The sequence below is a fragment of the Juglans microcarpa x Juglans regia genome, chromosome 4D (genome assembly GCF_004785595.1).
Source record: "Juglans microcarpa x Juglans regia isolate MS1-56 chromosome 4D, Jm3101_v1.0, whole genome shotgun sequence".
Classification (NCBI taxonomy): Eukaryota; Viridiplantae; Streptophyta; class Magnoliopsida; order Fagales; family Juglandaceae; genus Juglans; species Juglans microcarpa x Juglans regia.
In genome coordinates this window covers 6,074,150-6,097,325 of record NC_054600.1, presented here as the reverse complement: position 1 = coordinate 6,097,325, position 23,176 = coordinate 6,074,150, and the positions used below count along the sequence as shown (strand labels likewise).

Sequence of the window (23,176 nt, the reverse complement as noted above, 5' to 3'; positions counted from 1 at the left end):
GATCGTTATGAGGTAGGGGTGGAAAGTCATCAACAATTATAAGAGATTGTCCACTTTGACTACTGTAAGTGGGGTCGATTTGAGGATCTTGACTGAGGAGGTTGGTGAAGTACATATGTCTATGATCTTATGAATCCATCTCTAAGAAATTATAGACACACAACAGTTGGTAGACATGTTAGGCAATTAAGAACAATAAAGACGTTATTTTGCTAGCCTGCTCAGGAATCGAATGGTAACATATAGGAAATTTGGTACTCTCGAATGGCTGCAACAACTGGTTGCCACTACTTATTAGCCGTCCGAGTTATCATGCCATGGAGGTATATACCACATTTCTTGTGTCCCCGTGAGGCTTTTCCATCATCACAGCCGAGGGGGTTAATCCAACAAAGAAAACTGAGCGAAGATCACATGAAAGTAATGCTAGATGGTTGTGTGTCAAATAAATGAATATCACATGAATAAATCCTAGTCACTAAGAAACAAATAGTGATAGTAAAACAACATAATCATCGTGCTAAATAACAAAATTTCCATCCAATTCTATAAAGAATGTGTGTTCCATAGGGCTCAGAATGATTTCTTTTATTTACAACATGTGTAAGACAGGAGCCCAACCTCGAATGGCTGCAAAACCTTAAACCCCGGTTGTCTTTTGTGAAAACTATCACAAAATACTTGGTGGCCATCCGAGTTAGGATTACCTTGCCATATTGATCGGGACCCATTAACACTTGTGAATTAACCCCCTCCCAAATAAAAATTAGAATCATCATCATAGTTTTACACTAGACATGCAGCCCCCCGAGAAATAATTATTGATAAAAGTTGCAAATGACCCAATAGAGGAAGAACCAAACACAAGGGAATGAGAGAAGCAATAATTATTGAGAAAGAAAATAGCAAAATAGAAGAGTGTTGGAGTAGAGAGAATTAAAACAACAAAGCAAAGGACATGGAAATCAGCATGAAAAGAAAGATAAATGTGATAAATGAAATATGTTCTAAATGATAAAGGTGGAAATCAACATGAAAAGAAATATGAAGGTGATGAACGGTAGGGGTGTTCATCCTGGTTCTGACCCGAGAATCTGGGTATACTCGGACCAAAACCCGGGTTTCAAACCCGGACCAGGTTGGTCCAGGTCAAACTCGGGCCAGAACCCAGGTGGATCTGGGTTTTTGAAACCTGAAAATCTGGGTTTCAAGTTGTACCCGGATTTTTTTTTTCCCTTTAACTTTGGGTTTTTTTCCTTCAACTTTCCTAACAACCAAACAGATTCATTAAACTTTGAGCATGGATGAGTACATACAGATAGAGGTGTCAAATCATGTTAACGGGTCGTGTTCGTGTCGTGTCAAGGTATGTATATTACACTTAATGGGTCAACACGAACACGACCCGTTAAGAATTTCGTGTCAAAATTTCAAACCGAACACGACACGGTAAGATAACGGGTTGACACGACACGACCCGTTCCGTTTCAACCCATTTACGTTAATGGGTTGAACAAATACGATACGACACGACCCATTTGACTTGATTGATTTTATATAAATAATATCTATAAAAAAATAAAAAAACTAACTACAAGTCTAAAATTACAATCCAAACAAATATGATCCACACAATTTGTAATAATATTTATTATTAAAATTACATCCCAAATATAATAAACAAAACATACAATGTAAATATATTAATGTTACAATCCCAAATATAATAAAAAATTAAAAACACAGATCTAAACAAATTTAGAATTTGAAGAAGGAAGTGGAGCATCCTCCTTGCACTTTAGGTCTAAGGGTATAAAGGTAAATTTAATTATCTTAACGAGTCATATCGGGTTGACCCGTTAAGCAATCGTGTCTTAATGGGTCAACCTATTTTGATCCGAACTCATTAAAACTAAACTCTAACCCGCTTTTATAATGTCGTGTTTATATTGGGTTAACGAGACGTGTCACATATTGCCACCCCTACATACAAAGAGTGAAAAGGACGAAGTAAACAAATTTGAGTTTTTTTCCTTCAACTTTCCCAACAACCAAACATATTCATTAAAATAGAGAATCAATGAATCCATAAACAAGTCGATACTCAATACAGATTCAAAAAAAAAAAAAAAAAACACGTTTCCAAACATTCCAAAAACCACATGGCCACTAGCAAACAGATGATCAAAGCATCCATCCACCACTGCACAACCCATCTCAACGGTAAATAGTTCACACACCCAATGACCTTGTACTCACGCACAAAAACATAGTTACAAGGGGAGAGAGAGAGAGAGAGAGAACCAGAACAACGACCTAGAGGCAAAGGTCGACGGCGAAGGGGATGTGGCGACGGGGTCACGATGGCGGCGGCTAGGGACCTAGGGTTTTTGCTTCTACCGCAGCGCAACGAGAGAGAGAGAGCGAGAGACTATCGAGAGAGAGAGAGAGAGGTGAGTCGGGGGGGGGGTTTACCGGAACAACGACCTAGAGGCAAAGATCGACGACAACGGAGATGCAGCGACGGCGAAGGAGAAGCAGCGACGGGGTCACGATGGAGGCGGCTAGGGTTTCTGCTTCTCCCCCAGCGCAAAGAGAGAGAGAGAGAGAAGTGAGTTGGGGGGTTTAGCAATCAAGGGATTTTTTTTTTCAAAAAAGACTCGGGTACCGGGTCTCTAACTCGTACCTGGACCGTGTTGGTCCGGGTTTTGCAATCCGGGTTTCAGATCTGTTTTGATCCGGGCCGAAACCCAAAACTGGAATCCAGTTTTTCGAGTTCTGAACCGGGTCAGAAAAAAAATTCGGTCCGGATGAACAGTGCTAATGAAGGACATGGAAATCAACATAAAACATGTTCTTTGTGGAATTCAATTATAAAACATGCTCATTAGAATGACTGCCAACAAGATTCCCAAGGATTAAAACCATAAAGAAATATAATCAAAACATGCTCTCATGAATTCAATTATAAAACAAAACGCTTCTTCCCTAAATGAATAAATGAAGGAGAGCCACACTGCTCATAGTTAATACGAACCTTCCAAAACCACCAGAAACCAAAATATAACAAAGCTTGGATAACAACAAAACCATATGCTAAGCAAAATATAACAAAACCATATGGCTAATCAAAACCATATAACAAAACTTGGATAACAGCAAAAAAGCACAAGTCAAAAAATTGTCATCAAAATAGGGTGTAATCTTCTAAAAAAAGCACAAGTTGCAAACCTCATGACTTTGGCAATCAGCACAGCAATAGCAATTTCAGTGCAAAAACAGATCTCAATGCAATTTCAATGCCAAAACATATCTCAGTGCACAATTTCAGAAATAGTGCAACCCACAATTAACAAATGCTACTATAGAAAAAATGCAGCTTACAAAGATCTCAGTGCAAAAAAGCTACGGATGACATAGTTAATTGACAAAGAACAATGAAACCCACAAAGATCAGAGTTAATTCACAAACAACAAAGAAACCCTAGCTTATAAAAATCAGAGAAACCCACAAATGCAGCTTCAGATGACAGATAAAATGAGAGATCCAAAAAAAGCTAGGGTTTTGAGTTAACAAGAACAATAATGCAATATATAAAAAATCCAAATACATACAATCAACAATTGCAATCTCGAAATACATACCCTTATAAAAAAAAATCCAAATACATACAACCAAGAACAGATCTCAAATGAAAGCACACGGATTACTTTGAGTGTGTGTTGGGTTTGTGCGAGAGAGAAGAATGGAGTCCAGCCATGGAAGATCCCAAAAATGAAATGCGATAGAGAAGCTAGGTGGCCAGCCCCGGAGGATCCTGATTCTCACAAAGTTTGGCCATGTAGGAAGCCGAAACATAATGGAATGTAAGAGTGAGAAGGGGGGAATCCATTCATGGAGGAAACCGAGAGTGAGGGATATGAGGACTTACAAGAATTGCCGATGAAGAGGCTGTTGTCAATGGTGGCTGCATTACGAGGGTGGGGCAATATAGACGAGGGCACCCAATCGTCGAGAGAGAAGAAGACACGAGACCAAAATTGGGCCAGGAACCAAAATCACGATTGGGGATGTACAGTAGTTCCCCCAATACGGGAAATCACGGTAGTATCCGAAAACCTCATCACTAATTTAGGGATCTGGATGGAGGGAGGTTTTGGATACAAACCCTAAACTTTCTCTCAAAATATAGAGATAAAGGGTAGATGCAGAACCGGATAAAAATGTTCTTAAATAGTAGGATTTGATTAGTAAGATTTAAATTTTAAAATTTATCTTTAAAATCAAATTATACTATATGTGCTCCACACACACGCGAGCTTAATAATCAAAATATTACAAGTTTTATACCTAACAATATTTATTTCAATTATTTTTATATAATTGTAATAAATTTCAAATTTAATAATAATTAGACATCCACGTGTAAATTGTAAAACTATATGTTACATCCTGATATAGTACACTCCTGCACAAGCGAGGAAAACTAAGCAACCAACCAACAACCTATCATTTCTTTCTTCGTCGGTAGTCCACGATCAAAATAATTTTGCATGAAGCCCTTTTAAGCCGAACAATCCCATCTATTTTTTCCTAATCAATTCTATTGGGACCCATTGATTGTATTTTTCCACAAACTTTATCATCATAATCAGTGCCAAAAAAACAAGAATAATGATAAATTACTATCCTATTATTATCATCTATTATTTTTTTTATATTAATTTTTTTTATTTTACTTAATAATTAAATATTGAATATTAATAAAATTATATATTTTTTTAATGATTAAAAATATTAAAAAAATATTTTAAAAAAATAATAAAACTTAAATTGCACTTAAATAATAGATAGATAGTTATGACTACCCATAAAACAAACACCCTTTCCTCCGACCGACACAAGTCCACCCAAAAAAAAAAAGAAAAATCAATGATATTCTCTTTTCGATTCTCTCTTTCCTTTTTCCATGTTCACACTCATATCACCTGCGACGACGAGGTACAAACTTCAAATGTAAGAAACACTTTGCTACTTCCACTCATCAAAGAGTTGAACAAAGTAAATAAAGTTAGCCGTCTCCTTTATTTTTATAGTTGAATTCATTTCATCTAATTATTATAATTATTTTAAATTTTATATAAAATATAATAAGTAATTTAATTATTTTAAATTTTAAAATAAAAATAATATTAAAAAAATATATTTTAATAATATTTTATTTAAATTTATAATTTTAATTTTAATTCATCTCGTTTCTAAATAGTAATTAAGTTATGGCATCCAATTATTCTGATCGAAGATAAACATCTGCCATTTCTTCTGTTTTTATTTATTTATTTTTTAAATCTTCAACGGCCAAGAACTGGGGACATTTACGGTAATTTGACAGCCTCCAACTGATAGCAACTGGCGAGCGGTAATGAGATGAGAAAGATCAGAAAGGAGTTAAACGAATACTTCAGAAAGCTAACTTTCCCTCATTCACCAGTCGCCATTACCAAATCAAATAATGCAATGATGCTCCTCTCTTATTGACACCTTTTCTATCTAATACCCACTCTTTGCTTCGCTTCTACTGTCTCTCTCTCTTTCTCTCTCCCTCTCCTCTTGTAAGGGACGAAGGGACGAAGCGGGTTTATTTCTTTGCTCCTCTAGCTGATTTTCTTGGAAAACTGGTTCCCATTCGTGGAATAGCTCCAATGGAAACTGGGTCGACTTCAAAATCCCGAGGTAAGGCTGAGAGAGTGAAGGGTGGTGGTACCACTAGACTTAGTTCTATGCTTCAAAAGATCGAGCCGTTTATGCCAAGAATCGATCACAACCCGAACGAACTGAGATCTTGGGCCAAGAGGACCGGCTTTGTCTCTGATTACTCTGGAGGGACTCAGGCAAGTGCCAGCGAGAAGAATGATAGTGCTTTGTTTGATTTGGAGAAGGGCCTTGATTCTATAAACGGCGGGTCGTCGCCGAAAATAGAGATCGACCCGGTTCTGGGCCGGACAAAGCCCAACCGGGGGATTGAAATCGAACCGGTGGTGAAAAATGAGAGGGATGGAACAGGGAGGGGTGAAGATCAGAGTAGGAGGACTGGGGATGAGGCTAAAGTCGATGAGAGGAAAGTTGGTTCGAATGGAAGTGTGCACCGTAATGGGAATGGGAATGTGAATGGAATTGCGAATGCGAATGGAAATGGCCACGGAAACGAAGTCCCAGCTGTTGCCCCAGCGGTTGAGCCAAAGAAAGACGATAGTCTAGCTGAAAGAGATGCGAAACTCGATTTTCCTTATGGTGAAGAACCTGCTCCAGGTGGGTGGCACAGGCCGTCCGGAATGAAATGTGGGCTCAGAGAAAATCCTGGTTTTGGTTAGTTTTTTTTTTTTTTTTTTTTCTTGATGTGTGTTTTCCTTTTTGGTATATGGAGCTGCATTTACTGTTTTGGTTGAAATAGTTGTATGTAAATCGTGAGGAAGTTTTGGAGTAAGGCATACATTTGATAATTGATACGATAAAGCAACGAGACAGTAGTTAAAAAAAATGATTTCTTACCAACATTTTGTTGGGATATCAATCCTGATTATAACTTATTGGAGCCAGAACTGGATGTGTTAAGGGCAAGCTACGTTTGCAATCGTAGGAGAATTTTAGCTCAAGCTTTTAGCATGTAGTTCAGAGAAAGCAAAAAATTGTAATTGCTCTTTCAGTCTTTCCGAGTGATTAATGTTCTCTCTCTCTCTCTCTCTCTCTCTCTCGCTGAACTGTTATTTCCCCTTTGAAACCTAAGGAAGATTTGAATTGGGATTCTTGAAATCCTGTTGGTGCTACTTGCTAGAATTTAGTACCATTTCCTGATCCTTGGTTGTTTAACTGCAGTATCGTTGATATATTATGGCCTGCAGCACTATCTATCTTTGGCTGGTTCACTAATATTCATCCCCTCTATAATTGTACCAGCCATGGGTGGAACAGATGTAAGCATCCTATGGTTCCTTTAATCTCTAGTCCAATTTAATAAGGCTATAGTACGTGTTTTTTCATTTATTTCTAAATAAATCATGGCAGAAGGATATCGCTACTGTGATTTCAACAATGCTGCTGGTTTCTGGCGTCACGACAATACTGCACTCCTACTTTGGCACACGACTTCCTTTAGTTCAAGGGAGCTCATATGTATATCTGGCACCAGCGTTAGTAATCATGAATGCTCGAGAATATCGTGATCTTACTGAACATGTACGTTTATAAGAATTCTGAAGTGTTTCATTCAATTAGCTTTAATCTTTTATAGCTTCCCAAGGAATACCTTAGACGCTAAATTCCAGATAAAGGTTTTGCACTTAGAAGACATTTACTTGCTGAAAATTTTAGTTCTTCAAAATTTCCAGGGCACTCTTGAGGATGATAAGTTTTCTGATTGAATGAGGATAACTAGCATCACTGTGATGATTTATATTCTGAATCATTTTTGTATATCCAGTGATGAGTTTCTATAGTAGTGAGCCCCTTCTTGCATGTCAAAAGAATCAGTTGAATAGATGTCTCTTTGTTTTTCATTTGGGTTTCAACTCATCCCTTAGTTTCAATATATTACGAGTGTGTTTGGTTAATGAAATTTTGAGAATATTTGAGAGGTTTTTTGAATGAAATTTTGAGAATATTTGAGAGGTTTTTTGAAAAATTTTGAGATGTGGTTTTTATTGGGTTTTATTTGAATAATTTTTTCTGAAATATATTTTTGTATTGGGATCTGTGAAAGTGGATGGGTGGAGTTGAAAATTTGTTTGGATATAACTTTTTAAAGGGTATCTTTTGTTTTGGTTTTTGCGAAGTTTTTTTTTTATTATTCATTTTACTGAAATCTAGGCAACTACTTAGATGAAAACTTAAAATAGTATTTTTTTTTTTAGATTGAAAGATGTTTGGTTTGAAGTTGAAAAAACTTTTCAAAAAGTTTTGGAAAAATGTGCTATCCAAACATGGCCTTATGTATTGCAGAAATTCAGGCACATAATGAGGGAACTGCAAGGGGCAATAATCGTTGGTTCAATATTTCAGAGCATTTTGGGATACAGTGGCTTGATGTCCCTTTTTTTAAGGTAAAACAATGGGCTAATTGTAATATCTTGCTTGTGCTTGTCCCAATCTTTGATGCTTCTTTAAAAAGAAGTTTAAAAAAATTTCTAGTAAAAAATTAATCTACTTTCTCGGCTGCATTAGTTCTGCCACTCCCGAGTTCTGTCTTGATGCTATTTATTTCTAGTATCTCTTCTTCTAACCTTTTGGGGTGCAGCGTAGTAGTTAAAAAGTGTGCTTGGAATGAGTTGTTGACTTAGACTTTCTAGGTTTGTTTCCATGTTAGAAGTTCCTGAATTACGTAATATGTGATTCTGGTGAATGGGATCATGTATTTGGGGTTTACTCCCTAGAGGTCTTGGTGAGTTTACGAATCGAAAAAAGTTTCTTTTCTTCTACTCCAATAATGGCAATGTAACATATTTCAAAAAATAAACTAATAAATAATAATGACAATGTAATAGAGCACTACATAGGATGTAGGTTCTAGCATGTTTAACCTTTTTTTTTTTTGATAAGTAAGAATCTTTATTGAATAGAATGAAACTAGGCATTGCCCAAGTACACAGGATACAAAGTGAGACCCCTAATTACATTCTAGTAAGCTAGAAAGAAGATAAAAACTTGTAAACATTCCCACCCTTCAATACAATAGCAGAAAACCACTATAAAAGAGAGAATACAAATAAATTCCAGATTTTCCCCACTGCACGCTCCTTGTTGTTAAAGCACCTATCATTCCTTTCCGACCATAAAGACCACATTAAACACAAAGGTATCATTCGCCACACTGCTGCCATTGAGCGCTATTGTGCCTCCTGTTCCAGCACGCTAGTAGATCCACCACTCTTAGGCATTACCCAACTCAGCCTGGCTCTACTAAGGATACCAACTCGAAATTTCTTTTCACAGGGACAGATATCTCAGTCTGTCCATATTCATGCGATGCCTTGTGGTTTTAGCAAATAGCAAATCTGATGAGGAGGAAATCTCCCAGATTATTCATTATTAATTTTCTGCTATATTCCCTTTATTGGGTGCACTGGTATTTTTTCAAGATTTTAGTCTGGAATTCTTTTTTGTTTTTTAAATGTGTCCTCATGGACTGCCAGATCAAGTATCACTGCATTTTGGACTTTGCCAATGTGTGTTCATGTAAATTAGGACATCTTGCAGGTTTATTAACCCAGTTGTGGTGGCACCAACTGTTGCCGCGGTAGGTCTAGCATTTTTTAGCTATGGGTTTCCAGAAGCTGGTAGTTGTGTGGAAATCAGCATTCCACAGATACTCTTGCTTCTTATATTTGCCTTGGTATGTGATTTTTGAGCAGATTAATTTAATTGGTTTAGATTGTCCATTTCTAGGTAGGCCTGTATATTTTGTAGTTCTATACGTATATTTGTTCCTGATATGATCTTTTATTTCTTCTCAAGTCATTTAAATGCTTTTGCAAAGTGTTCATGCCAATCACTGTTTCATTTTTGTTGTTTTTTAGTACCTTCGTGGAATATCCATCTTTGGGCATCGTGTATTTCGAATTTATGCGGTATGTTCTTACCTCTCATCATATCATGCCATACTGGAGAATATATTTGCAGTTTGTATATTAATGTACCGTGTTTTTACATGTACTATGGGATATACCAAGTTTGTATAAATGCTACGGATGAGATCAATTAAACAAAAATTGTTGTTGTCCTTTCCTTTTCTGTTGAATTGGATCTTCTTCTTCTTGTTCTTCTTTTATTTTTTTTTTTTATAATTAATAAGAAATTTTATTACCAAGAATAGGCACAACCCAAGTACACAAGATGTATAATACAAAGGAAATACCTACTACACTCTAGAAAGCAGGAAAACTAAAACAGAAACAGATTCAGTACATTATCATCATTCCTTACAAAGATCTTAGCCCACAACTCAAAGTAGAAAAGAAAAAATTCCGAAGATCTTCAAAAGAACGCTGTCTTCAAAACATCTCCCATTCCTTTCCAGCCATAGACACCACATTAAACACAAATGAATCATTCTCCATCTGACAGTTACACATTTCCTTGCCTCAAAACCACACCAACATGAAAGAAAATCCACAACTTCCTTAGGCATCACCCAATATAAACCTGTCCGACCAATAATCTCATTCCACAAAGACTTTGCCACCTTGCAATGTAAAAAAGATGATTTACAGATTCACCATCCTTCTTGCACATGACACACCAATAAGCTATACACACAAACCACGTTTTCTAAGGTTATCCGTGATCAATACTTTCTCTAGAACAACCACCCAACTAAAGAACGCCACCTTAGTAGGTACCTTCACCCTCAAAATGCTTTCCTAGGGGAATACACAACCAGAATGACAATTAAGCACCTTATAAAAAGAACCGACTGAAAACCTGAAATTTCCAGCATGGTCCCACAGTAGCCTGTCCTCTCTTCCCTGCATCACTTTCGAATTATAAATTCTTCCCAAAAAACCTGAAACAACATTCATTTCCCAATCATTTGCATCTCTAATAAAGTCAACATTCCATAGAATATTATTATCCATACATTGAAGATAATCTGCAACCACGACATTTTGATCCCTTGCAATCCTTTAAAGAGATGGAAAATCTGATTTGAGAGCTCCCCACACCAAATCCCATGCCAAAAGAGAATCCTCTTCCCTTCCCCCCCACCTTAAATTTAATATGTTTAGAAAAATTTCCCCCAACCTTTCCTAATAAACTTCCATAAACTCACCCCATACGCTCCTCTAACTTCATTAGAGCACCAATCCCCCCACCCACTCCCATATTTAGCTGCAACAACATTCTTCCATAAAGCATCTCTCTCTTCATGATATCTCCAAAGTCATTTTCCAATGAGTGCTTTATTAAACAATCTCAAATTTCTCACCCCCAATCCTCTGCAAGAAACCGGCTGACAAACCTTGTTCCAACTAACCAAATGAAACTTCTTTCTCTCCTATTCCTCCCATAAGAAATTACGATAAATTTTCTCAATTCTTCTAGCAACCCCAGCCAGCAAAGGGAAAAGGGAAAGAAAATACGTAGGTAGATTAGACAACGTACTTTTTATCAAAGTAATTATTCCCCTTCAGACAAATATAACTTTTTCCATCCAACCAATCTTCTCTCGATCTTCTCAATCACCCCATGCCATATCAAAACAGATTTGTGAGAAGCACCCAAGGGAAGACCAAGATACTTCAGCAGCAGTGAAGAAATCTTACACTCCAAAATATTAGCCAAATCTGAAATATTGCCTACGGCACCCACAGGTACAATTTCAGACTTGTTTAGGTTAATCCTGAGACCCGAGACAGCTTCAAAACATAACAACAAGGCTCGCAAAGTTTGAATATTTTCTTGGTTGGGCTCACTGAAAATCAAAGTGTCATTGGCAAAAAGAAGATGAGACAATTTAATGCTATTCCGTTCCTCATTTCCCACCTCAAAACCCGACAAGTACCTTCCTTCTACAGCTGCTTCCAACATTCTACTCAATGCATCCATGACAAGGACAAAAAGAAAAGGAGATAGCGGATCACCTATCTCAAACCATGTGAACTACTAAAAAACCCAACCAGGGTGCCATTCACCAAAATGGTAATCCTTGACGTCAAAATGCAATGTTGAATTGGAGCTTTATTGTAGGATTGTAACTTAGATCTATACCATGGTCCCCAACAGAAAGAGAATCCGATCTTTGGCTAAAAACCACAGTGTAACACCCATATTGAATGGGATCCACATTTCCTGGTAGGGAGAAATTTTTGCAGTTTACAATGAGTCAAAGGAGCTCCAAATGTAACCTTGACCAGTCCTTTTGGAATATAGGCGACTTAGACTTTCTTTTCTAATGTTGAATATAACCTTGCAAGTCCAAATGTTGAAATCTATGTTAACCAATCTTTTGGAATTTCCTTTTCTAATTATTGAATGTCATTAACTTAGGTGCATTTAACATGGATTTCTTTATTGATTCTGCATAATCTTGGTTCTGGATGGTTAATAATTCAATCCACTTTATTGATAATCATTTTCATCAGTTGCTATTTTTTACCTTAATTATTAATGGACGTCTGCAATGGTTCTTGTTTCAACCTTTCCCAGCTTATGAATTGAACTCACATTATTCCTCCTTTTGGGTGCAGCCTCAAATTCTGATCCATCAATCTATCCATATTAAAAATTCATTCTTTCTCACCATCAGCCTCACCTTCCTTATAGAACTTCCAGCTGATGCTTCAATCCAACTGAGATGAAACCTAGCACTTCATGCAATCACCTTATATCTGAAAGTGACCTTTTATATGTTTGGTTAGCACACTTGCTACATGTAAGCTGGGAAGTGCCAAATGTTAAGTCCAATCTGGCATAGTGATCTATAAAATAATGGGCAATATCTTTGAGGCCAAACAAAGACTTGGAAAGGATTTGAGTTTTTGTTTTGTTTCCTTTAACAGGAAAGGAATAGGAATTGTAGGGTTGAATTTGGTATACCTTGCCCAACGGCAATTGAAATTTAGAGCCTGTATATAAGGATTGTTTCTATAGATTTGATGGCTTTGGTGCAAGCTCCAAGTGGGGCTTTAGCCCGAGATGGTAAATTCTTATGGTTTAACTACACCAAGAGAATTAAAGAAAAATAAATATTTTTATAAAATATTCTTTTGTGAGAATGTGAGGCATTGGATGTATCAGGGTTTACTTACCCCAAAATTAAGAAAAAAAACAGTATTATAGAGTTTAGGGTGTGAATGTTTCTCACCATCTTTTGTATTCCTTTTTGTGTTAGTAGGTATCTTCTTAATCATCTCCGCCTGTGGATTTAAGCTTTCAATCTGAACCATTAAACTCTTAGTGCCCTGTGAAATTGCTTTATTTTATTCTTCTGCTCTACATTTCTGATCCAAAAATCTGAATTTATCCCTACAAGTTGGTATTAGAGCTTCCATTGGCACAACACATTCTACCTGAAGATTTGTGGGTCCCCATCATGGGGACAATTTTAAATACAGTACGGAAACCTATCCAGCCCATGTTTCCAATAACAGCCTAAAACTTCTTCATTTCCTTTTTGTTATTGGTTTTAGTAGATGAGGTACTTCAAACATGATTTGTGATTACAAGTATTGCTGTATTAATCTTACTGAAATATCTAAAAACTTTGCAGGTTCCACTGAGCATTATGATTATATGGACATATGCATTCTTTTTGACAGCAGGAGGAGCATACAATTACAAAGGCTGCAGTCCTGACATACCCAGTTCCAACATCTTAATTGATGCATGTAGAAAGCATGCATACACCATGAAACATTGCAGAACTGATGTTTCAAATGCATGGAGAGCTGCTGCGTGGGTTAGAATCCCCTACCCTTTGCAGTGGGGTATTCCTATCTTCCATTTAAGGACTTCCATGATCATGATCATAGTGTCACTGGTTGCGTCAGTGGATTCGGTTAGTTGCTTGTAATACCAATGCACTAAAAAAAACAAAAAGGAAAATGTCTTATTTATAACTTTTGGGGGTTGATGGGAAGATGGGAGAACAGCATATTTTCTGCAATCCTAGCATTCCCAGCTGAGAATTGTGCTACTTTTTGAATTAAAAGCCCTCTCTTTTAGTGGGAATTTGCAAGTGCCTACTTTTGGCATGACTTCCTGCAGTCATGAAACTTTCATGCTGACTTCATTTATGGAAGCAAGTGGAATAACATGAGAAGTCCCAGTTGTTATGTTTAAATAATTTGGTTTTTTTTATCACTTAAGAGCAATAAACATAGAGATAGAATTATGAATGTGGCACTGATGCAAATGGTGCAACAACCAAACCAGGTAGGAACATATCACTCTGCTTCTGTGCGGGTTAATTCCAAGCCTCCATCTCCAGGAATTGTGAGTAGAGGAATTGCAATGGAGGGCTTTTGCAGTATATTGGCTGGACTTTGGGGTTCGGGAACTGGATCAACAACCTTGACAGAAAATGTCCATACCATTGACATAACAAAGGTGGCAAGTCGAAGGGCGGTCGAAGTTGGGGCAGTTTTCTTGATCCTCTTCTCGTTCGTAGGTAAGCCAAATTAATGATTGAGGCCGAAATCCTTCTGCAGGTGTATCTTCATGAGGCCTACAGATTGGCATGATATGTATATGGGTATGTGGTTGATACCCAAATCAAGAGAGACCAGAACACATCCAAGCCAATCTGTCAGGTTTGATACCTGAGATAAAATATGAGTTTTCATCTGCAGATTGGATTCAATATTTTAAGCATCGTTTCTGTTGACAAATGTAGCTTGCTTATTATCACGCCTAGGTGGTTAATTTCTTTTCTAGTTTAATTTAGGTTGATAGTTTTTATTTCCTCACTTGTATTTGATAGGAAAAGTGGGTGCAATTCTTGCCTCTATACCACAGGCATTGGCTGCTTCTGTACTGTGCTTCATGTGGGCCCTTATTGTGGCATTGGGTCTTTCCACTTTGCAGTATAGCCAAACAGCAAGTTTTAGAAACATTACCATAGTTGGTGTTTCATTGTTCCTTGGGTTATCCATTCCGGCCTATTTCCAGCAGTATCAACCGGAATCCAGCTTGATACTGCCAAGTTATTTTGTTCCTTATGCAGCTGCTTCAAGTGGACCAGTCTACACCGGCAGTAAACAAGTAAGTTGCTCTTTCTTTTTTGCTTTTAATGGAGTTAAATGCTTTTGTATTTTGAGTGTAGCCAATCGAGTCAGCCATCTGTCAGAACTCTCTCAGTAGAACTCTCTCAAGAGTGATTATCTGAATGAAAGCTATCTTTGAATTTCTAGAATTACTTCAAATAAATAAGTTCATGAGTTTCAAAGGACTAACATCAAGTATATTAATGGCATGACTTTTCATGACTTCCTTGTATCACTAAACTAGCATGCATAGGCGATGCACTTGTACATGTTCTGTAGGGCCTTTATCTATTTTATGATTAATAAAATTTTGTTTACCAATAAAGAACATCAAGTATACCATTCATACAAGAAACTTCCATACTGACTTGATATTGATTTAGTCTGGCATCAGGAATTACCAAAAAGAGGTTCTTCTAATGATTGATCAGACTTTTTGCTCCAAAAAGAACCTCTCATTTTTAAAGACTTTTACCATGCATCTATGTAAAGACTTTTTTCTTCAGGCAATCGTTTATTTTATCTAAGAATGTAATTTTTCATCTTTCCTTGCAAGAAATAAGAGCTGATCTGTCATGTTTCTCATTGGTTATGTTTCAGCTCGATTTTGCATTAAATGCAATTTTGTCATTGAACATGGTGGTGACGCTTCTTGTGGCATTTGTACTGGACAACACTGTCCCAGGCAGCCGTCAAGAAAGGGGGGTATACATATGGTCAAGGGCTGAAGAAATCGCAAACGACCCATCACTTCTCTCAGACTATGCTCTTCCAAGAAAAGTTGCCAAGTGCTTTTACTGGGCAAGATGTTTGGGAGTGTGATAATTAGCATCCAATAGCTTTAGCAGCAGTCAACTAGTAGGGAAATTGCTCTGCCTGGAGGACCACTTCCTATAATTTTCTTTGGTTTGGTGAAGCAGTGATCTTAGTATAACAAAGCTGGAACCAGAAAATAGGATGGTTCTGTATACATATCAATAGATTCTGTTGTAATTGAGACAAACATGGTTGACTGCAAAATTATTATATCAATAGTCAAAAACATTCTTTCAAATATTTTTCATGGAAAATACCATCAATTGTCTCTCTCTCTCTCTCTCTTCCTATTTATTAAGAGTAGAAAACTACTGTACAATATATCCACAAGAGGAAAACGGAAAAGAAAATCAAGAAGCTGAATTCACACTACTTGTTTGAGCAATTTACAGGAGACAATTTAATTAATGTGCTATGGAGGCTGCTGTTGATCTCTTACTTTGCCAATCCTGAATGAGTGAACGAAGGGTGTGATTAGGGATGACCTTTGTGTGCTTGAGGCGTAAGTTTGTCCTGGGAGAGGTGTCATGCCCCGTTTCTACCCATTCCTCTATGGCTTCTAGCTCGTATGAAAATCCATCTGCTGCAACGTGTGGGTTCTTCATTATATCCTGCACCAGAATTATGGACATAAGACAACAAAATATATAAAAAACATGAATTTATTAATAAATAAATAAATTATTAAACATCACTTTTTTCTGATAAAATAAGTAGAAAAATGATAGTTGCAGTTGTGAGTGCAAATGCTGCGAATCACTTTGAAAAAAATGATTAAATATGGGACCCATATAAAAAAAATAATAATTTATCCTATTATTTTTCAAAACGACTGTACAGCACTTGCGTATTCCATGACTGTATGTAGTAATATCAAATAAATATAATCATTGCCACCATCAAAGTGGGCCCAAAATCTGACCCAACTTCTGAGCCTATTTTGTCATGTGTTCAAAACTGGTGTGGACATTGGTTGAGGGCCCAAACCTGAAATATGGGGCAGATGAAAACTTTGGGCACATCGCATGAGTCTGCTTCATCAACATCTCCATTGATAAATGCGTCAGATCCTCCTCTTTTCATTGCATCCTCCGCCTTATTCTTAATCTTATTCAGCTCTTCCATTACCCTGGTGATACTCAGGTCTGCGTTGGGCTCACTGTTAATGGACAAACACCTTATCGCCAAGCCCGCAAATTCCTCCGCTAAATCCAATGGCCAATCTCCCGCGGTCTCATCCAGGACCTCGGCCAAGGCCGCCCTATCCCTAGTCATTGCCTCTTCAACCAGCCCGGCCCATTTCCTCCCGGTCAAAAGATGTAGCATTACAGACCCAAAAGCACCAATATCCAACCGCAGGCCACATTCATCATGGGCTTGTGAGAGCCCATAACCACTGATCTTTGCGACGTGATTGCGATCTAGGAGGATGTTGGACAAGGCGAGGCAGCCATGAACCATGGGCACGGGCTTTGCCATGTGGAGGAAACCCAGGCCCGAACAAACATGGGTCGCAATGCGGACACGGTCCAGCCAATGAAGGGCCCGGTTTCTTTTCCTAGAGCTTCTGTCAGAGGAAGATAACACATCCCTTAAGCTACCATTGTGCATGTATTCAAAGACAATGCATTTTAGGTCGGAGCATAAGCCAACCATGGCCACCAAGTGTGGGTGTCGAATTTGGCCAAGTTCATCCACCTGCATTAAAGTGAATTAGTTTTCAGTTTGATCCGTGAATCATGTGAAAACCGTTAAGCTAAAAGATGAATGTTATGCGTCAGCCACTATTCACTCTCACACTCTACACCTATAGCTTTTTCTTAGGGTATGAAGGTGTTTTTTATAGGGTTTGAGAGTGATTTTTATAGGATGTGAGATGTGGAGTGATGAATAGTGACTGATGAAAAGAATTTTTCAAGTAAAAAATAGTGTTATTATTGTAGTATAATTTAGAAAAGACAACTATACTCATACTCCATATATAGCTTAATCCTAGAAAATTAAAATATTTATTTTTGGTGGATATTTATACATTTTGTCCCCAAAATACCACCTATTTTCACTCTACACCCAAACTACAAAAAGCTTTTAACTTGTATCCTAAACTATTTATATGTTTCATTAACCAATTCATTGAGTTGAAAAACAAAATCAATTGAAGGAATTACAACAATATAATATAACTGTATTTCTTAATTAGTTAAAGAAAAATAATTCCTAGAAAATTGTATATTTATTCTGCATAACCTCGAAGGGTTGGTTTAAGTGGTAAAGGCTTTGAACACAGGAGTATACTCTCCCAAATCTAAGGTTCAAATTCCTTTAAGTGCAAATAATCTTTACGGGCTATCAGACTAGGAGATTTCGAGTTCTACAAAAAGCTTAGGTTGATGGTCCAATGTGCCTATACTTGGAACCTTTTTCTTTTTCTTTTCTTTTTTTAATTGCAAGTCCATCATATCTTAAAATGACCCTCTCCTCCTAATATCAACTTCATAGACAAATACTTGTATGCATAATTGTTTTATATTCCTATTTAATCTATTTTAGATAATATATTGCAATGTCACCTATCCCTTATACTCTATTGCTATAGCAGTTTTATTTTTTATTAATATTTTTATATCTGAACCTTAAAATAGTGGTGTAAATAACTTACATGACTCTAAGCCAATCAGATCCAGATCAATATATCAAATCAATATTTTTTGCACTAAATATACTTTGATCATCCATTTATATATCGATTGAAAGCTACATAGAAAAAATACAAGGAATAATAAGTAAAAGGGCCAAAAAGTTGAGAAAAATGGCTCACTCACATATGGAACGTTACTTTGCCTGCCGGCATGTACTTCTGGGCATGCCCCAAGTGAAATAGCACTTTTGTTTTCTTTAAGTTTTTTTTTAAACATCTTTAAATATTTTTTTAATTATACAAATACATTAGTAATAATTTTTCTAGATATTTAAAAAAATTAAAATTAAAATACATTGACAGTCAAATCCGGGAGGCAAACTAGCATTTTCCTTAAAAAAATATATAGGCAGGTACAAAAAAAAAAAAAAAAAAAGCCCTAAAAACTACAAGGATCATGAAACCAATTAAGGTAAGAAATACATAGAATGGTGTGATTAGCTTATAATTTCTCATTCTGTCTTTAATGTAGTTTTATATTAAGATCCAAAAACATCTTATATACTATTAAGTACATAAAATCAAAACTCCGAGCCAGTTGGTTTAAAAGTTGCTATTAAAGTTTCATCTCATGTTCATATTACATTTTTATATATGTATTAGCCTATTGTGCCTACATAGTATCTTGGGAACGTCAAAATTGAAATTTCTCTTGAAAATGGAGTGTCATTTTTCATGCAAAAATATAGGGTATTTTCGTAAAGGTAAAATGCAATTTTGCACGCTTAATTTTTATGCAAAACAATGATAGAATTTTGAATATTAAATAATAGTGAATAATAATAAAAAGTATGTAAAATATAATAATAAAATAATAAATAATAGTGGGGTATTCTCATAATAGCTAAATACCCAAATTAGGCCTAGCGATTGAAAAGTGCTTAGAAAGAAAAAGAAAAGTGTAAGCAAAAAAAAAAAATATCAGTTTTAATAGTTTAAAATACCAAATGCAAAATAGTGAAAATTGTAGTTTTCTTTTTTCCTGATTAAATTAAAAACTCTTGTTCTTTTCCAGGCCAACATGATACTAAAGAAGATAAAGCATTAGGTCTATGCAGAGATTTTATAAAAAATAAATTTATATACTGGCGTGACTTAAATTATCACGTTAGAATATTTATTTTATAATAAAAAGTAATTTATAATTTAAATTATCATATCAAATCACGTTAATATGTAAATTTATTTTTATAAGAGAAATGCTTTAATCATAAAGAGATTCTATAAAAATAAATTTATAAATTGATGTGACTTGATATAATATATTAGATTATAAAATTATTATATAAATTTATAAATTTTCTTTTATAAAATCTATTCGCGGATGGATGGATGGAGTATTATCTTTCTGTAAATACATGTGTATACTAAACATTTCTAATGAAACAGGACCTAAAAAGACACGTTTGTTTTTGTTACCTTAGCTTGGAAAGCTTCTTGGGATAGCTGCCTGATTGAACTCAGAACTTTGATCGCAACTGCGCCATGCTTCATGCGCCCTCTGTACACATTTGTCCAATCCCCACCAGATTTCAATCTCTTGCTCTCCGAAAAGTTATCAGTGGCTAATCTGATCTCCTCGGCACTGTACTCTCTGTAACCACAGCTCACTTCATTAAGCTTCGAAAGCATTCCAATGGCATCTTTTTCTCTGCAGAATTCGATCCTCCTATTGAACACATCTCTTTGTCTCCGCAACTCCTCGATATCCCTCACCATCTCTGCCCTTGTTAGCACTGCCTTTTCGAGCTGGACCTCGGCTTGTGACTTCGCAATTGTTGAAATCTGGAGTTTTTCAGACAGCTCGGTTTGGAGTTCTAACAATGAACTTAGCCTGCTCTTGCTTTCTTCAATGTCCATGATTATTTCGTTCATTTGTTCCTTTTCTGCATTTAATTCTTTCTCCAACTCCGATCGATTTTTTACCTCCTCTTTTATAGAAGTTTCAAGTTCTTCAGCCTGCATCAAAAATGAAAATTTTCTGAGGAACCAAACAGAAAAAGCACTGATTATAAAATGCAAAACTAAAGAGGTTGCATTAATTATTACCCGTTGAATGCATAAAGAAATGACCCATCCAGCTTTTGCATGCCTTTCAACGTTCTCCTTGGCTTCTTTTCTCTTCAACTCGATTTCCTGCTGAGCTTCATTAATTTTACTTCTTAAAGATTCGATCTTCTCTGCTAGGCTCTGATGAAATACCAAGATGAATTACAAAATCAGTATACATTGCTCATTGATGACAATAAGAAGAGACAGAACATGGAAACCCCACTTTCTGGGGACGGGAAAATTAAGGCACATTAAAATGTATTAGGTGTAAATCTGTTAAATATAAAATAATTAATAAAATCTACTAACCTTTGATACAACTGATAATTTCACGTATATCATAATAGAGGTATTGAGTTCAAATTCACATTTTACACTCTACTTCATTTAATTAAGATTTCGTTTACTTCATAAACTCATCTCAACTTATCATTATAATTTTTTGAAATTTCAATATAAAATATAATAAATAATAAATAATTTAATTTTTTCAAATTTTAAAATAATAATAATATTAAAAAATAATATCTTAATAATATTTTATCATCTTAATTCAACTCAATACAGTTTAACATATAAATACAATCTAAATATTTTATATGTTAGATCATTTATTGAAAGAGAGTCTAGTCCACATATAAAGAGAATGTTAAGATAAAAAATAATTAAAAAAATTTATATTTTTTTATCAATTTAAATTTTAAAATAAGTGATAATTTCACAAAATCAAGCATCCAAACACATCCAATCATGATTATCGTACTATCACTATCTTTTCGACGAGAGAGTCGAAAGAAGGATAAGGAAAGCGAAAATGGGTTGGGTGAACAAAAACACCTACCCCATGTCCAAACCATAACAAAAAAAATTATTTTTGCAATTTACCAGAATAAACAGTTTTAATTACAGCCACATGTTGCGAAAAGAAAATATCTATGGTGTTTTTAGTTACCATGTGGGAATCGTTGTTCTCGGACTCAGCTGCACGGCTCGTTATGATCTGAAAACTGTCATTCTGCTGGGGAAGATCATCTACATCCAAATCTGAAGACAGCAACTGCTGGAGATAACTCTCAATTTCTTGGACATGAATTTCCCACTGATTTTGTGATTTGGGTGAATCCGAATTTACTGAGGAATTACTGGATGAGTGACAAGAGTTTCTTTCTAGGGTATTTGTTTGGTCGGAAAACATTTTCCCGACCCATTTTTTGAGAGAAGCCTTATTTTCTCTCCTTTGTGCAACTCTAACCCCTTGATCATCCTCCATGATTCTTTCTTCTTTTTTATCTCTGAGGAACACCTGCTTTCCTCCACAGATAATGTAAAACTCACAAAACTGGGGCTTGTGCTGATGAATGTAAAATGACCCACTAATCGTGCCCTTTGATTTCCTATGGAGGTTAAACCAAAAAAGAAAAAATAAACCAAGATTTATAAAGCTAAGGTACAAAAATAGATCGTAGATGATTGATATATCCAATCAAGGCAGATAAAATGAAGCAGATTCAGCAATTGAAAGGAAAAATGCATCATACCATGAGGAGGACTTCATGAATGTGAACCCCATGACTAGTTTGTTTATTTGGAGGCGAGAAATCAAATCTACAATGAGTTTCTGAACAGGCTCATCGTGTTTCTCGACTTTCAATATCTCAGCCTTTACCTACGAATTACGAAAGGAAAATTTCTGAGAACTGCTGGAGGTGTGAATTAATATATAGCAATAAGATACAAAATCTCCGAAAGCCATGAGAATATATCGATCAGAGAAGCAAAACATGAAGAATGATACCTTTCCGCAGAAAGTGATATACTTGGAAAGCAGCTTGTCAATCTTTTCTTGCTCATATTTCCTAAGAACTTCCAGTTTCTCTTCACTCACAACACTTGCAGGGAGCTTCCCGACTGGAACAAGAGAAACACGAAACTAAGAAAAACCCATCTCAAACTCATGGAAAACTGAAATAAAACTGTGAAAACTTACATGGGGTGTAAACAAAATCGGCAGAAATGTTGTAAGTGACATGGAGAATGACTATGGAGATTGGACGAGAATTCCATTTCCCAAGCGTCCATTCCAAGGTCTTGAACCCATCTTGGGGATCATTTCCTATAGCAACGTAGATTTTCTCTGCCTGAGCATCCATTTGACCACCACCAAATCAATACTACTCTGACCCCTTTTTCTGATCGATGGAAACAAAGAAGAAGATTAATTGACTTTAGATATACATGGAGTTTAGCAAAGTTCCGGCGAGACCCAACACCAGAAAAGGACTAGAAATTTTTAGTTGGGTAAGCAAATCCAAATCCAAATCCTGTAGAAGGATTTGTGAAAAATCTGTTTGAAAGGGAGCAAGAGAAGGTTGCCCCGCGGATTGCGTTGTTTTCAAAGGTAATATCTTTTTGTAGATTTCAAAGGGCTTTTTTTGTTCTTCTTTGGACGGCCACGTTTGGACTTTTTTGAATGTCTTAGCCAGCATGGCAAGGTTGGGTCGTCCTCGTTTGCTTTCGCTTTCCGGGAAATGCCTTTTTTCCATCCAAAGACGCTTAAATTTCGTTTGAATTTGAAGATGGGTTGAGATGAATTGTGAATAATAATAAGATAAATTATGATTAATAATAAAATTTATGAATTAAAATTTATAAATAATTATGAATAATAGTAAGATGAATTGAGATAGATTATAAATCTAAACCTGACTTAATATAGACTTTTCTATAGAAAATTATCACGTAGTCGCGAAACATTATTCATAATTCATATGCTATTTTTATCTTTATTCCTATATAAAAATGTTTAATTTTATTATAAAATAGATTTAATCTTTGATATCAAACTATATCATT

The 23,176-nt window shown here is 35.9% G+C and overlaps 2 protein-coding genes across 3 annotated transcripts; one reads left to right on the top strand and one right to left on the bottom strand.

The window, feature by feature from the left end:
* Nucleotides 1-5,413: 5,413 nt before the first annotated feature.
* LOC121259337 (nucleobase-ascorbate transporter 11-like) lies at nucleotides 5,414-15,813 on the top strand. Of its 2 annotated transcripts, none has more exons than XM_041160885.1 (10): nucleotides 5,414-6,310; nucleotides 6,875-6,972; nucleotides 7,064-7,234; nucleotides 7,997-8,097; nucleotides 9,251-9,386; nucleotides 9,571-9,621; nucleotides 13,263-13,550; nucleotides 13,928-14,162; nucleotides 14,475-14,755; nucleotides 15,358-15,813. In XM_041160885.1, the coding sequence occupies exons 1-10, from the start codon at nucleotides 5,704-5,706 to the stop codon at nucleotides 15,577-15,579; spliced, it is 2,190 nt and encodes a 729-aa protein (XP_041016819.1). In that variant the 5' UTR covers nucleotides 5,414-5,703; the 3' UTR covers nucleotides 15,580-15,813. The 2 variants fall into 2 exon arrangements, with proteins under 2 accessions (XP_041016819.1, XP_041016818.1); XM_041160884.1 differs by having other exon boundaries at nucleotides 5,416-6,367.
* LOC121259335 (putative U-box domain-containing protein 50) lies at nucleotides 15,751-22,843 on the bottom strand. Its single transcript, XM_041160883.1, has 8 exons — nucleotides 22,311-22,843; nucleotides 22,119-22,231; nucleotides 21,862-21,989; nucleotides 21,276-21,717; nucleotides 20,321-20,461; nucleotides 19,691-20,230; nucleotides 16,561-17,271; nucleotides 15,751-16,184 (listed from the first exon to the last, which is right to left on the bottom strand). Exons 1-8 carry the CDS (start codon nucleotides 22,471-22,473, stop codon nucleotides 15,978-15,980), a joined length of 2,445 nt encoding a protein of 814 aa, XP_041016817.1. The 5' UTR covers nucleotides 22,474-22,843; the 3' UTR covers nucleotides 15,751-15,977.
* Nucleotides 22,844-23,176: the final 333 nt, after the last annotated feature.

Bases quoted from the DNA above. Each gene is read 5' to 3' on its own strand.
- LOC121259335 (XM_041160883.1), bottom strand. From the start codon at position 22,473: ATGGATGCTCAGGCAGAGAAAATCTACGTTGCTATAGGAAATGATCCC. The intron at 21,990-22,118 runs GTATCATTCTTC...CGTAATTCGTAG, and splicing joins ATATCACTTTCTGCGGAAAG to GTAAAGGCTGAGATATTGAA. The intron at 17,272-19,690 runs GTAACAAAAACA...ACTTTAATGCAG, and splicing joins AAGAAGCTTTCCAAGCTAAG to GTGGATGAACTTGGCCAAAT.
- LOC121259337 (XM_041160884.1), top strand. From the start codon at position 5,704: ATGGAAACTGGGTCGACTTCAAAATCCCGAGGTAAGGCTGAGAGAGTG. The intron at 7,235-7,996 runs GTACGTTTATAA...TATGTATTGCAG, and splicing joins ATCGTGATCTTACTGAACAT to AAATTCAGGCACATAATGAG. The intron at 9,622-13,262 runs GTATGTTCTTAC...AAAACTTTGCAG, and splicing joins GTGTATTTCGAATTTATGCG to GTTCCACTGAGCATTATGAT.